The following is a 16,491-nucleotide window of genomic DNA, read 5'->3' as shown; positions in this document are numbered from 1 at the left end:
TAGTAATTTGTAGATGGTCAATTCAGAAAAATATACTATTATATTATTTATTTAAAATGAATAAATGACATATTTTTCTGGAAAAGCTTTTTTTTCATCAATAAAAAGGTGTAAACTTATTTGGTTTTCTTGTTCAGCTGAAATTCAACTTGAGCCATATTGGCAGAATACATAGCTAGCTATTTTTGAGACAGAGACTAGTAATCTTTATCTATAGGGGTTAGTTTTGAAGTTCTTAATAACTACAATAATAAGCATGAGCTTAGCATAGGGAAAGAAAGAGCTTTGTAGAGATTTTAAATCATATAATTTAACAAATGCTCAAAGTGTTGATTTTGGAAATATTTGTGACTGATGAAAACTTGCTTCAGTTAGAAATAATAAATACAGGAGACAGTATTTCTCCATCGCAAACGTGTCATTCTAACTAAAAGCTATAGCATGGAATAGTCTTACAAAACTAAAATAATTGTCAGTATATGATTGATGGCCAACCCCCAATGTCAAAAGAACTACCATGAGTTAGATCTACTTTATAATATACATGTAAACTTATACAGAGTCATATGCATACATACATCAGTTTATCCACAAATTATGGTATAACCAAGGGAGACTTCTACTTATGTCAGGAGCCAGGGAGGTAAGGGGAATGGATTAAACAGATGAAAAGAGAAAAGATAGGTGAATAAGTAATAATATTCAATTTTTTGCAGTATATTGGGGGAAGATTATTAGAGTATTTTTCACTTGTAATGTTGAATAGTTGCTTAAATGTTGAGATGAGAATAGTAGACAACATTTTGGACATAATAAAAAAATCACAACACCTACTTCTTCACATCATTTCTTCTACCAAATGTTTCCATACTGTAGACTGATCTGGAAGGCTTGTTTTGTGCAGAACTTCCCATTACTTTAGAAATAAGAATATATATACATATATAATTTTATCTCCCTAATTATAGAGATAATCCTGGATCTGTATTAAAAAACATTTTGTCAAGAAACTAATCCCCCCGGCCGGGAGTTTGGCCTAGTGGTTAAAGTGCTTGCCTAGCATGCATGAAGACCCGGGTTCGATTCCTCGGTACCACATACATAGAAAAAAGCCGGAAGTGGTGCTGAGGCTCAAGTGGTAGAGCTGTAGCCTTGAGAAAGTCCAAGGACAGTGCTCAGGCCCTGAGCTCAAGCCCAGGACTGGCAAAAAAAAAAAAAAAAAAAAAAAAAAAAAACCTAATCCCCTCACAAATCCAATAAGCCAATCATTAAATGGGCAAGGGAACTAAAGAGTGACATCAAAAGAAGAGGTTAAAATGGCAGAAAAACATATGAAAAAATGCTCATCATCTGTGTTCATAAAGGAAATGTAAATGAAAACAACACTAAGAGACCATCTTACCCCAATTAGAATAGCCAATATTCTGAACTCAGACAATGACAGATGCTGGTGGGGTTGTGGAGAAAGCAGGGTAGGGTTCCCTATTGCACTGCTGGTGGGAATGTAAAAAAGTTCAGCCACTCTAGAAAGCATTTTGAAGATTTCTTAAAGAACTGAAAATAGACCTTCCCTACCATCCCACCATACCACTCCTGGGCATCTATCCTGAGCATCATAACCCAGGATATGATAAGGACACCTGCTCAGCTATGTTCATCTCTGCTCTATTCACAATAGCCAGATGATGGAAACAACCCAGATGCCTTACAGTAGATGAATGGATACAAAATATGTGATTATATATATATATACATATAGAGATATATATATATCTATATATAGATGAATTCTACATAGCCAACAAACAAGACAAAATAATTCGCTGGGAAGTGGATGAAGCTAGAGCAAATCATGTTGAATGAGATAAGTCAAGACCAAAAGAATAAAAAGCACATGGTATTCTTAATATGTGGATATTAGATCCAAACAGTATAAGAGCGATGACTCAATATTTGGGTACCTAATGTTGTGGGCATGGTCTTGGAGATATAAACATAACTACATAAACATAAAAATCTATGATGGGCTATATATTCTATAGACATGTTTTATCATATAGAATAATATGAATCTATGACATACAAATCCTTAGCTTAATTTTAATTACGTTTTAAATTCTAAGTACCAGAGATTGTATATAAAGGTTCTATTCTTGAATACTTGTTTATTAAACATGACATTTGAAATATGATGTAAAAATCAATGTTAATAAATTATTAAATAAAAAAGAGAAAAATGTAAAGGAGGATGTAGCACTGTGGCTCAACTATTAGAGCTCTACCTTGAGCACAAAGATGCTCAAATGACAAGACCCTGAGTTCAAGCCCCAAAGTATCCCAAAAGTAAATAAATAAATAAAAATCTTTAAAAGACATGACTCAAAAAGAATTGTACTCATTTCCTCATTTATTTAACTGTAACAGTTTTGTATCTCAAATCTAAAATAATAAGAGAAATAAAAACTTAAAAATACTTGCTAATACTTCCAATTTAAAATGATTTTTTGCAGTATACAATGGGCATGATCAAGAAATCTAAAAACAACAGATGATGGGGAGGATGTGGCCAGGAGGGATCACTACTACACGGTTGGTAGGAGTGCAAACTTGTTCAGTCACTAAGGAAAGCAGTATGGCAGTTCATCAAAAGAATAAACATTGAGCTCCCCCTATGACCCAGCAATTTCACTACTTGGCATTTACTCAATCATCCAGAAACAAGAACATACTAAATCCACTAGCACAATGATGTTCATTGCAGCACTATTTACCATAGCAAAGATATGGAACCAACCCAGATGCCCCTCGGTGGATAAGTAGATCGACAAGATGTAGTATTTATACACAATGGAATTTTACGCTGCTGTCAGAAAGAAGGACATTGCCCCATTTGTAAGAAAATGGAAAGACTTAGAACAAATCGTATTAAGTGAAGCAAGCAAGACTCAAAGGAACATAGGCTCAATGGTTTCCCTCATTTGTCATAATCAGTAGAAACCTTGGGCTCTACTAACAGAGATTTACAATAAAACATAATCTAGGGGCCGGGAGTTTGGCCTAGTGGTTAAAGTGCTTGCCTAGCATGCATGAAGACCTGGGTTCGATTCCTCGGTACCACATACATAGAAAAAAGCCGGAAGTGGTGCTGAGGCTCAAGTGGTAGAGCTCTAGCCTTGAGAAAGTCCAAGGACAGTGCTCAGGCCCTGAGCTCAAGCCCAGGACTGGCAAAAAAAAAAAAAAAAAAAAAAAAAAAAAAACCATAATCTAAATACATAAGGCCATATAGCATGACGCTAAATGAAAGGACCTCCAGTTTATAGAAACAAAAGCCATGTAATGAGTGATTGTTGTCCTTAATATCCTATGTTATCTCTCATCTCTTTTGCTGTCCCTTGCTTATCTCATATTGTTACAGTATTTTACCTTGTTATCTGATGTATTGTGTACATGTTTATTTGGTTATTTGAAACAGGATAGGGAAAGGGGCAAAACAAGATGAGGGCAAGGGTGGGGGAAGGGAAATGGGGACCAAGCTATGAGAAAGGGTATCAATGTTTTTGAAGTAATGCACCTTCTATCTGGTATATATAATATAACCCTTCTAATAATTACAATAAAAATATAGGAAAAATTATTTTATCCAAGTGTATTTTCCTCTAACACATCCCCATTTCGACATTAGTTATTTTGGGGCACAATCCATGAACCTAAAAATATTATTTCAGATCCTAAGTAATTGAACAGATTTTTTTAGATATGTGCAATTGTATTTTGAAATATTTTATTATTTTTCAGAATCTATAAAATTTGATATGAGCATCTGGCTTTGACATGTGTGCTTTTTATATCACTGGAATAATTGGATAATTATTTAATGCTACTTTCTTATTTAATGTGTGGCAGTCTTTGTGTTTCTGATACATTGCTCCTGAACTCTGCTGGCAAGCTTATAAATCAGATCACCAACCATACATAATTTATTTCTGTAGGTAACTGAAAGTGAGGTGTGGAATACAAATATGTTGTCAACACTATTACTGTGCATCTTAAATTGAATAAGTTTAAGAGTTTACAGAAGTAAGGAAGGGTTCTGCTTCTCAGAGTTTTATCAGTTCTATTCCTGTCATCAATCAGGTATACCAAAAATACAGCATTCATGTATATATTCCATAATGTAACATGTTATATTGCATGACCTTAAATCAGCTACATTTGATATACTCTGTTGTAGGGCTTCTATGTTATACATAATTTATTTTAGTTTTCTTTAGACATGTTATTTTTGAATTTATTTTAGTTTTTGGATTTGCATTAAAATTAGGTATCTTTTGATATCTGAAGTGACATTGAGCCTCCTGTCCAGGTGACTGTACCAATGTACTTGTGAAAAATAAATCAGCTTGTGAGAATGTCATTTTAGATATGAGAGATTTTTGTCAGATGAAATGTGTCATGAGGCTGGTTATTTTATGACATGACACATTCTGTAATATGAAATCATATATTCTTCTTTGAATTAAGTCTGAATTATATCAGATGAGTATGTTGATACATCCAAAAATAACTTAATCAAAATTTACATATATTAGCCCAGGAGTTTGGCCTAGTGGTAGAGTGCTTGCCTAGCATGCACGAAGATGCAAGTTGGATTCCTCGGTACTATATACAAAGAAAAAATCCTGAAAGTGGTGTAGTAGCCCAAGAGGTAGAGCCCTAGCCTTGAAAAAGCCCAAGGACAGTACTCAGACCCTGAGTACAATACCGACGACTGGCAAAATAATTAGATATATTGTAAGCAAAAGATGAAATTCCATTTTTAAATTTTTATATTAACTAGTACATCCACTAAAGTCACTGTTCAAAATGTGCTGACATTAAATCATGTTTGCTTACCAAACTTTGTACAAGTCGAAATGTCAACATTAAAACAAGACATAGAGCTCTAGTTTACCCTTTTGTTTGGTAGATCTTTGTATCTGTTGAAGTCTTTTGTGTTTATGTGTATGTGGTTTGTTTCCTTTCTTATCAGTTGATCTGAAAGCGCATTTCTGTACTGAGAAGTTGATGTTACACTTTCACATTAGCACAACTGACTTCTTGCATTTTAGGAGCTCCATCGGTCTCTTTCAAGTAAAATAAAGAAAACCAAAGAGGGGAAAACAAGATGATTTGGAAGAGGTTGGGGAGGGAAATGGGGACAAAAACATGAGAAGGGGTATTATTGAGTGAGAAGTAATGCACCTACTATCTGGCGAATATAACTGCAATCCCTCTATACATTACAATAAAAAATATTTTTTTAAAAAACAGAGAATTAATCCACAATCTGTGTTGCTTGGATGCAAGTTCTTCAGCAACTTTCTTCTATTTCTCTCTTTTCCGTGCTTTCTCTCTCTCCTTCCTCTCCCCTTCCTCCTCTGCTTTTCTGTCTCTTTGTGTGTCTGTCATTTTCTCTTCTTTCTCTCTTTTATACTCTCCATTTTCTATCTTCTCTCTCTCTCTTGTGGAAAGTCAACATTTGGATGGATTGCATATTTTGTGTTCGAAATATCTAAACCAATGAATGTCAAATATTCCACGGAACAAAAAAATGTAATACAAAATTGCCTATAGAAATCATCAAGCAGATAGGATTAAAAGACCATTGACTCAGATTAGTTTATTTATGTTTTCATAAAATTTTAGAGTGCTGATAGAAATCAAAATTACAAAGTACGCACTGGAAAAGAAAATTGATCATTTTCCAATTACTGTGGTATTCACATTCCTGCTGACATCTTGATATAGCCTACCTGATGTGCAAAATCATTACAAAAATAATTAAAATTACATATGTTATAATATTACATACAATTTTAAGTAATATATAAATATGTAATTAAGTATGTTTTTTTAACCTGAAATATTTCCCCCCCAAAGTTCTTCTTATTAGGAAATAATGTTCTTTAATGTTTTAATACATGTTATCCAAAAGTATAAATTTTGAGACTGCAATAAGAAGTATTCATAAAGCAGGTGCTGGTGGTTCATGCCTGTAATCCTAGTTACTCCAAAGGATTGGCTTTGAGGATCATGGTTCAAAGCCAGCCTTGGCAGAAAAGCCCATGAGATTATTTTCTTCAATTACTCACCGGAATGCTAGAAATAGAACTAGCTCAAAGTGGTAGAGTGCTAGCTTTGAGCTGAAGAGCTCAAGGAGAGCCCCTAAGACCCAAGTTCAATTCCCACAACCAATATTAACAACCAAGAATGCATTCATAAACAAGTCATCAGTGTTCATGTCATTGAACTTTTGTTTGCTAGTAAGAAATGAAATTACATGAAACTAGTTTACAGCATATAATCCTAAATACTTCCTTCACCTTAAAAACATTCTCCACTCTCAGAATCCTTTATAACCCTAATGAGATTTCTTTTACTAATCTCATTCCCCAAAAAAAACTTCCATAATGTATATGAGGGCCATGAGAATCACCATACTGTAACAAATGTCTAGGAGGTTACAACTTCTTAATTAATATTTCTGAGTTTTTGTATATTTGAGTTTGTTACTTTTTTCATGAATAGGTATGATGTCGTGTGAATTCGGAAAATATTTAATGACACAATTCAACTTCTATGAATGAAGTGAATCCATTCAGTTGAGGGTTTTATTGAACTTTTCTTTCACACTGGTTACACAGAATGCAAACTTGTAAATACCCATACTCATATACCTAACTATAAATGCCCATATTCATATCAGTAAGTTCACAAATCATTCCTCATCTCAGACAGAGGGAAGGGAAAATGAAGCTTATATATGATGAACTTTATTTTCTTATGGTCCTTATTTGTTGAACATTGCTTACCCAAGAAAATCCATAAATCAATATTCCATGAAGTATTTCTACTATAAAATAAATTCTGTGAACATTTCTAATCCAAAGAAGACTTGAGAACACTATACCCTCAAAATCAGTTTTAAAATATATTCTATTTTTAAAAATACATCTATAATACTCTCAAGGAATCAAACTGCAACTGAGTTGAAATATGATACAGAAGAGAACCCATTTCCAGTTCATCATATTAATAGTTATTAGTTTAAAAATGGGATACAGAGATAAAATGGCAAGAAGAACATGGAAATATCCCCAAAGAAAAAGCAATTATATTCTGACTATAACCATTATAAATTGTGTCAGTTGGGAGTTCTATTTTTAGGGAGAATTCAAATGGTGGAGGTATATTAGAAAGGAGTGATTTTATATTGCATGCTCCTGAGATTTGTCTTTTCTTTAAGGGCTTCCTGACAGGAGTTCTGTTCCTTTCACAGGAGTGAAACAAAATGGATGCTTCAATTGGACAATTCTTAAATCCAGTATAGGTGCATACTTCCCTTAATGCAATACACTCCCTTGACTAAGATGATAATAGAAGAGGAAAATTAACTAGGTTACATACTTTTTTTATTTCTTTGCACCTAATTTACATAATTTGCTGGTGATCTTGATATTGGTAACTGCCTGATATTTATGGTACATGAAGGAGGTGGTAGTATATTTATTTTGTTTATTGTTATGTCATCAGTAATTGTGTGTTATTAGAGAGAAGACATTTCACAATTGCTCAATGAATGTATTCATGGCTTAGATAAAAGTACAACAGTATAAACATTATCTTTGTATGAGTCTGGTTATCTTTAAAATGTTTAACATTCTCTATGAATGTGTTTATATAGTTGGGTATAAAATTAGATAAATATAAATATTTCTGAATGCACTTGTGTGCATATGTATATTCTATTGAAAATATATTTAACATTTAGACCACATTTTCTTCCTTTGTTACTGGGTAGTGCTTAATCCTCAGGAATTTCCAGTCAAAACATGCTGATAACTGTGCGAGCTTTTCTCTGCCATATCCTTTTCCCTTCAATCCATTTTTAATTTCTTTGTTCTGCACTATTTTCTGAAGATTCTGTTTCCCTCCAGCTTTCTTTTGTATTTTTGCCACAGGTGGAACTGGTTTGGGCCTAGAGAAGTGTGTAGAATCAGCTCACAAAAAGAACATTCATAGCCAGTTTTTTTTCTTTTTTTCCATTTTCTTAAGTGTGATGGTTAACATAGAAATCTATGACCCTTTATGTCATAATATTCAATTTCACTTACTATCTGATGATTCTATATACTCAATCCCTTTATTATATGTTTTTTTAATCCTTCAAATTGTTTGCATATATTCTTGGAAAGTTAATGTGAAAGTACTTTTAGTTTTTGTTTCCTTTGCTTTGGATGTTAGCCTAATACATCATTTGATATTCATTGCTGATACAAAAGAAATCTGAGGTCTTATAGTGTGGAGGGTTTATAAACAGTCATGGATGATTAACATTAAGGTTAAGCTCACAAAAAGTAAAATAAGATAACTGAAGCCATATCTCTAATCAAATCCCAATATAATTATTTTCTAAATAAAATAACAATTATATAATCTCTGAAATAGTAGAGATATAAATCAGAGGAAACTTAACAGACTTATTTAAAATAGAGTTAGAGGTAGAAAAGGCAACGACGAATGAAATACCAATATCTTTATCTATTTGACTATCTTTGGCATTCTTATTTATTGCTATATAGTAAATAATGTATTAAATTGATTTTATATGTATATGCAATATACATAATATATTATAATATATAATATACATTAATCATAATATCCACCAATTTACTTATTTTTCCATCTTATACTATATTGTTTACTTTATTTAACATGTCAAAATTTTATTAGTAGAAAATCTATACAATCTTGTTACATTTGTCTCTATTTTTAGACTATTGTGAATGAGATTTTTTTTATGGTAGAACTCATTTTGGGTGTATAGAAAATCCAATATAATTATATTTTAACTTTGTATAATTTTATGTTTAACTAAAATTCTTTTGAACTCTTTAGGATCTGTAAAGTATATGAATATACAATCTAGAAATACTTTCAATATATTTCCAGTGTAATTTTTAATACAATCTCATTATATATAGCATATGTTATGGTAAGATATAAACTTTGGATTTCTGTTTTTTCACATTTTAATAGATATATCTTTTTGTAAAACTACTGTAATGATTCTAGTTTTTTCCTTCTGCTATAGCCTTTTTCACACTTGTCAATGTTTATGTTTGCATATGCTGAAACATTCTATCATCCATGGAATGGAGCCAACTTGATTATGTTAGAGGATCAGTTACTGTATTTCCTTTGCAAATCTTTTCAATTGAGGATTTTGCTGTCCTTGACCACACATCTCTCTATCTTACAAATAACTAGGGTTACAGGTTTGAGTCAATGCACATAGCTACTTTTCTATTTCTAATTGTTATTTTACTTCTTAACATGACAAAATGTATTCATCTTTAAACATGTAATATATGTATTACTGGTAGTTTCTAAAAGGTATTTTAGGATGAGTTGCATTGTATGACATTTACTTCAATTGCACAACATAAAAATTAAAGAACACTTATTGTGAAAGCTTAATAAATTCAGAAGTAAAACAGAAAAAAACAATAATATATGATTATGAAAATTGTTCACCAGAAGAATTTCAGCTAGCCACAAGGTATTCTGACAGACAACATTAAGAGTACACTTTGAGAAATATAAAAATCACTCAATTTAGTTAGCCTCACACATTATACATGACATGAAATGCACTCTTGAATGAGAAAATCCAATATGAATCCTGCTCTCAGCTTCTCATCATTTAGAAAGCAGATAACACAATATGGTTATGCAGTGGGACTATGAATAGGACCAGATTAAACAGGTACTAGTAATGTCAGAGAACAGAAAGGTAACTTTCAGTAAGTAGATTTTAAGAGAATTTGAGACAGAAGCAGAAGTTTAAATGAGACTTAAGCAAAGCACAGAAATTTCTAATGGTGTCAAAAATAGAATTAATTGCTGGCCGCAGTGGCTAATGCCTGTAATCCTAGTTACTTTAGAGGCTGAGATCTGAGGACCTAGGAATAAAGCCAACTGCAGCACTAAAGACCTTGAGACACTTATCTCCAATTAATCACTAGAAAATGGGAAGTAGGGCAGTAGCCTTGAGCTGAAGAGCTCCGGGACAATACCCAGGCCCAGAGTTCAAGTAAAATGACACACCAAACAAACAATATAAATACATATATACATATACATAAATACATACACACACATATATATATGTATATATATAAAAATATGCAGCCATGGTCTGTTGTCATAATACATTAGCATCGGATATTGAGGTCTGCCTTCTCTGAGACTGAATAAGAGTATGTAAAGACCAAATATATTATGTTTATTTTATTCAAGAAAATAATACATATATTTCAATACTACTTGCATAACTCAAAGTGGAAGAAGAATAATTTTGGAAATTCAGTTTGCCAAAAAGAAGCTGGAAGAACTCCATTAAGTAAAATAATTTAGAATCACAATACAGTACAGAAAATATTTTATAAACTTTGAAGCTCATTTTTGTATTAATTACTGTTAAACACATAATGACTAATTTACAAATAAACCTTTGCCATAGATAAAACTAAAATAACTTTGTGTATGTATATGTATTGTATCTATTACCTTATATATTTTGAACACATCATTGTAGATAATAGAAAGAAATAATTATTTTTCTCTCCTCAATTAAATTGTCAGTATTTGTTGTATTCCTTGTATAAAATTGCTACTGCTTAGGCAGGTCTAATGTTTTCTCCATTCTAGTCTCTTATATTTAAAGATAAATTTAAGTTTCAAATTAGTTGAATAGCACTTATTATTTGCCTTTATCTAACTGCTGAAAATTATCTTAGATATCTATTTTAAAAGCTTCAGTTTATACTTTTCATGTCATTTCTTTCATTTTCTTTTCTCACACATTGCTTGCTGTTCTCGCAATGTTAGTTTCCAATTATTAGAATTTAAAAGGATCTGAATAAAATTTCTGTTCTTGATTATATTCATTCATTCATATTGTATAGTCACATTGCATTTAGTAATGTGTTCCTGCCATAAAAATAATTTAATTTTCCTTTATAGGTATTTAATCTCATCAAAACAAAAATTGACACAGCCAAATTACAAATCAAAATCTGGCATCAACCCTGCTATTGTATTGAAAGAATAATTGAGCTGTATCCAATTCTTTCAACTGACATTCTACTTGAACAAAACAAATCATCAAAATCAAAGTAAATATAACATGGCTATGATCTGAAAGTAATAAAAGAAACATTGAAAATTAGAGTCTTAAAATTTTAGCAGCATATTGTATATTTTCATTTATTACATGAAAATCATTCTTATTTACTAGACATGACAAAAACTATTGCAAATGGAAAAACATTCTTTACCTTTTAGGCATGAAAAAAAATTAGCCAGATTGTCTATAGTCACTTCTAAGAAAAGAGAAAACAAAGAGATCAAAGATTGACTGTTGGATAAAAGTCCCTGTGTTACCTTTCCCAATGATTTCAGGTTCTCCAACAGGTTTTTCATTCCTCTCCTGTTGGTCTCTTAGCATGAAATACTGCCAAACACTTTAATTCCAATCCCCAAATAAATGCAACTTAGTCAGCTAATTTTCTTCTGTGAAAGAAAAAAATGTGAGCTTAGAAGAAAAACAAATGTATGTCCAATACTAGATATAAAGCAACCTTAAAACTGTTCTTCACTGTGCAATAGCATTGCTTTTGAGAACTCTTTACTGTGGATTTGTATTGAACATCTACAATTTAAATACATAAGAAAGTGTATTCCTTCAATGAAGGAAATAAGAAAATCTACTCACGGAAAACCCTCAAAAGAGTATGAAGCAAGAATTCTTCCTTAATTCATATCATGACAAATGCCTAAAACATTAGTTAATTTTGCTTTAAGTAACTTGTTTAAAAAGAAGATTATGGTAGTCAGAACTAAATATGTTGAGACAACACACATCCAAACTAAATCTACTTTATGCCTAGGTATTGGAGAAGGATGTTAGTCATTATAGAAATATGCATTGTATTGCCAGATTATAAGACAATCTCTAGGAAAACAACTCTAAAATGTGACATTTAATTTTGTTAAGACTACACTGAAACATAAGGAACTATTTTTGATAATGTAGGAAGAATTATATCTCTTTCACTTTATATATATAATATTTGAATGAATAATTACTGCTAAGTATATATTGAAAAGTAGGAGTTCTTTATTCATGAGACTGTCCACTCCCACCTGAGCTTCAATCCATCCACACTTGCTTAGATAAAAAATAAAGAATTTCTGTAGTATTAAAAGTAAGTGTTCTATCTAAAAATAAAGGTAGTTATCACCTAAAAGAACTAAAGTTTATAAATAAAGTATATTATAAAATGTATGGTATAAAATTGACTTACAGGTAATAATTTTTATGTGAAAAGACAGTAAAATTTGCCACACAATGTGGAATATTGAACATAGTAATAGTAGAGAGCCTGAGAAAAGAACAACTTACCTCACTGTGGAAATAAAGGTGTCAATTTCTTTGAAGAATTTCTCTTTTGCACCTGTAATTGTGTCAATATATACCTAAAGAGCAAATACAATGAGCGAGAAATGGCTTCAGATCAATAGCTAGTGTATTCAGTATTTCCCAAGTGATTAACTCTATCAGTGCAATAAATTATTTTATTTGAATTAAAACCAATGTGGGGTTATTAGTTTTAATATTGTATGCAATTTTACCGGAATACAACACTTGAAATTGCACCAGTCTTAAACTAATTTTATAATGTACAACCTATTTCAGTTCTTAACAAGTCAATAATATTAAGTCACATATGCTGAGTACAGGTAGATACAATTTTTGGTCCCAAATCAATGAAAATGTTCATTGCCGAAAAGCTTTTTAAATTTTTATGTTGTTGTCTTTCATAATTCAGGTTATCTGGAATGAATATACCACCTCCAATTATCAGCAACAAAAACTGGCTCAGACTACATTTTGTTACAGACAGCAATCACCGCTACCGTGGATTTAGCGCTCCGTATCAAGGTATATTTAATGAATAACTGCCTCTCTTGATATGTAAAGTGATGTTGATATTCACAACTGCATTTTGTGATAGAGGGGAAAATGTCTCTAGCATTTATAAGTGATAATTTGAATAGGCAAAATTATTTTCTTGCTAAGAAAATAATGTGATCCCAACTAAATTACAGTATTAATGTTTGCTGACTGTTATACCCAATGTGAGAGCAGAGAATAAGAAGAGATTTTAAAAATAGTATGCAAACCATATAAGGTATTGCTATGATGAAACGTTTTAGAAATTGGACATGCTATTAAGCCACACTGGAAACCTGTGGGTCCCATGTCATTTAAGATCGATATCCATACACTATGATTGTTCTTTCTAGCTTAATTAAACAGCTTGGATTTATTACCTACCAATTTTATTACTAGGTCTAATTCTGAATAAGTGGAATATACTATTTGGCTTATTAAGTTGGGAAAATCCTTTGGAACAGATTAGAAAGGAGATAGTATATTAATGAAAATATATGTTTTACAAGGGTCAGTGACATTATGTGGGCTTGGTGTACATTATCCTTGGATTATTCATATTAAAATAAATTTCACTCTAATTACTTTATAAGCTAATGGTCAGGGAATGATGAAAAATTCTTCCATTTATTGTGTTCTGTTTTGTTCATTTTTTGAATGTTAAAATACTTTTTACTCTTTAGTAGTTTTCAGTCTTAAAATTTTGCAAATTTAATGTGGTCACCATATATACCTTTAAATAGCTTTTGAGCACATTATTTTGTGGACTACACATTTTCAGCCATTCATTTCTATTTCAAAGACAAATAATCTCATAACACTCTTAACAGATGTTTAATCAAAAATATTTTCCTAATAATAACCAATTCATTTCACTTACAATTTGACTATGATAGTGGTAGATTGGATATCACTCTAATAAATTCTAAAGAATAATAATTTAGAGAATTAGGTAAAATCCATTCTAGAAAATTTTTAACAATTTTTATTTTCAAAGTAGATAACTGGAATGGAAAACACATGCACATATTATTGCAAAGCCATGTAAAATTTACTAATGTTTCTCTAAAAACTCTTGCAATATTTTAAAAATAAATATTTACAAAAATTATCACAAAGTTTATTAAATATAAAACTAAGGTAAGGGAATTTGAAAAATATTTATTTAAACTAATGGCACTTTTAAATTTGCAAAAATGTCCTATCCAATTTCCAATTCCTTTTTTTATTTTATACATTTGTTTGTTTTTATTTTTTGATACAGGTTTTTACACTGTAGTCCATACTGACCTTGAACAGACTGACTTCAAACTTCTGTTGTCCTGTTTTTGCCTTCCATGCACTGAGATTATAATAAATATTGACTGTTATTTGTACTAAAAAAATAAAATTGCTTCTCCTTCCCTTCCCTACACGAACAATCATGTTTTCTTATTTTTAAAGTAGGGGATGATTTTTAACATAACTCTTATTTACCTAACAGATAAGTTACTTTTATAATATTGATACTGCAAAACATTATTTTTCTTGAATATGAAATATAGTTATTACATTTTATTTTTATCAACATTTTATTTTTGTCTGCTTAATGGGTTGTTAATATACTTTAATATATTTAATATATTAATATACTTTCCTTAGCAACTCAGGAATTCTAGCATGCAATCAATTGCAAACATCTTGTTTTTTTAATTCTAGATAAATAGTTCTAATACATCTATTTTTATCACATTTTACTTTTGTTTTTAATCCATATTATTTTCATTCATGTTTGTAAATATTTTAGAAGTATTATTTAACTTAAAGATCTTAATATACATTAATTAAATTTGTGAATAATAATTTATAGAAGTTCAAGTACTTTTTCATCCTTTATGGGTATATATATATATATATACATATATATATATGTCTAGATATATACATATATTTGAAACACAAAGCATGTGCATTTCTTATGGAGGACTCAAACCCAGGGCTCCTCGCACTCTACAAGCACTCTACCACTAGGACACACTCCTGGCCCATAAAACATATTGAAAGATAAATTATTTGAACCATATTGAAAAATTATCGTCTATTAAGCCTCAGTTACAGAGTCAGACCATGACATTTGCAAAGTTTGTTGTTTAGTTGAAAATTTAGTAATGTTAAAATATGGAGGCATGCTTCAAGTTGTAGAGTGTCAAAAGTAAAGTTACCCAAAATTTAAATGATAGAATATACAAGCACAAATGGACAGCTTTTGATAAAACTGTGTGAAAATGATTACTGAACCAAGATAAATAAGATAATTTGGGCTATAATTTATAAGGATAGCAATAGCATTTGTGCTCAGAAGATGAAAATTGAATGATGCAGTTATTTGCTGTCTGGGTTTTGTGAGTCTTCTAATGTAACATAACTGCAAGAATTAGTCACATAGTAACTGTGCAAATTCAGAGGTACTGAGAGATTCCATATCAGCATCAACTAAATAGTAGAAAAGATATTTCACTGCTAAAGGAGATCAACACTCACATGACCCATATGAGATGAATGAGACGGTACATGTTCCAGCTATGAGAAATAAATACTGGAAATATTGAGATCAACTCTATTAGTTGAATCAGGAAACATGGTAAAACCTTAAAATAGTAAGGCATTAATTACATTTCACACTATTATAAATGAGGATGCCGATGTTTAGTAAAAGCATTTTTCCTTGGAATAGTTTTAATTATGCATCAAGTATTTTTGAAGCTAGACATATCCATCCATCCATCCACCCATCCATCTACCCATCCATCCATCCATCCATCCATCCATCCATCCATCCATCCACCCACCCACCCACCCATCCATCCATCCATCCATCCACCCACCCACCCATCCATCCATCCATCCACCCATCCACCCACCCACCCATCCATCCATCCATCCATCCATCCATCCACCCATCCAGTTTATTATAGATGATAGATAGATATGTAGATAGATAGATTGATAGATAGATAAGTAGAGAGATTTGGAGAGAGCAGAACATCAAAAGAAAGAAATAGATTTTTGAATAGTTGATATTCTTTGCTTTAAGTTATGTTTATATATATTGTTTGTTTGTTTAGACATTACCTTTCCATTTTGTCAATGCACACACCACTGATAAAAGGCAGGGAGTTATTGCCTATCCTGTTGGCATATGCTTTCAATCTCAACAGGTGAAGAAAGAGGATTATCAGTCTGGGCTATACAAAAGAGAGCCACGGTATGGGGTGGGAAAACATGATTATATGTTCCAATGTATTATTGTGATGCCCCTTCTTTGACAATTTCCAATACCAGTCATACTTACTTACAAAGTACAGATGGGAAATCTTCATGTAAAAGAACAGCAAATCTTTCCTCAGACAATTCAGTTATACCTTAGAGTTATGAGAATGTTGTAGACA

At 31.4% G+C, this 16,491-nt stretch overlaps 1 protein-coding gene across 3 annotated transcripts in view; it reads left to right on the top strand.

Annotated features, from left to right (window-relative positions):
- Window positions 1-16,491, top strand: part of Csmd3 (CUB and Sushi multiple domains 3) — an 842,017-nt gene that overhangs the window by 258,026 nt on the left and 567,500 nt on the right. For all 3 annotated transcript variants that reach the window (XM_090339296.1, XM_090339294.1, XM_090339297.1), the window contains exon 6: window positions 12,939-13,051. In XM_090339296.1, the coding sequence (XP_090195422.1) occupies window positions 12,939-13,051 (113 nt within the window). The remainder of the gene's footprint in view (window positions 1-12,938; window positions 13,052-16,491) is intronic.

Source organism: Megascapheus bottae, chromosome 9, assembly GCF_031878675.1.
Source record: "Megascapheus bottae isolate mThoBot1 chromosome 9, mThoBot2.hap1, whole genome shotgun sequence".
Lineage (NCBI taxonomy): Eukaryota > Metazoa > Chordata > Mammalia > Rodentia > Geomyidae > Megascapheus > Megascapheus bottae.
Note: the sequence above shows the minus strand (reverse complement) of the source record. Positions and strands in the feature narration are given on the sequence as shown.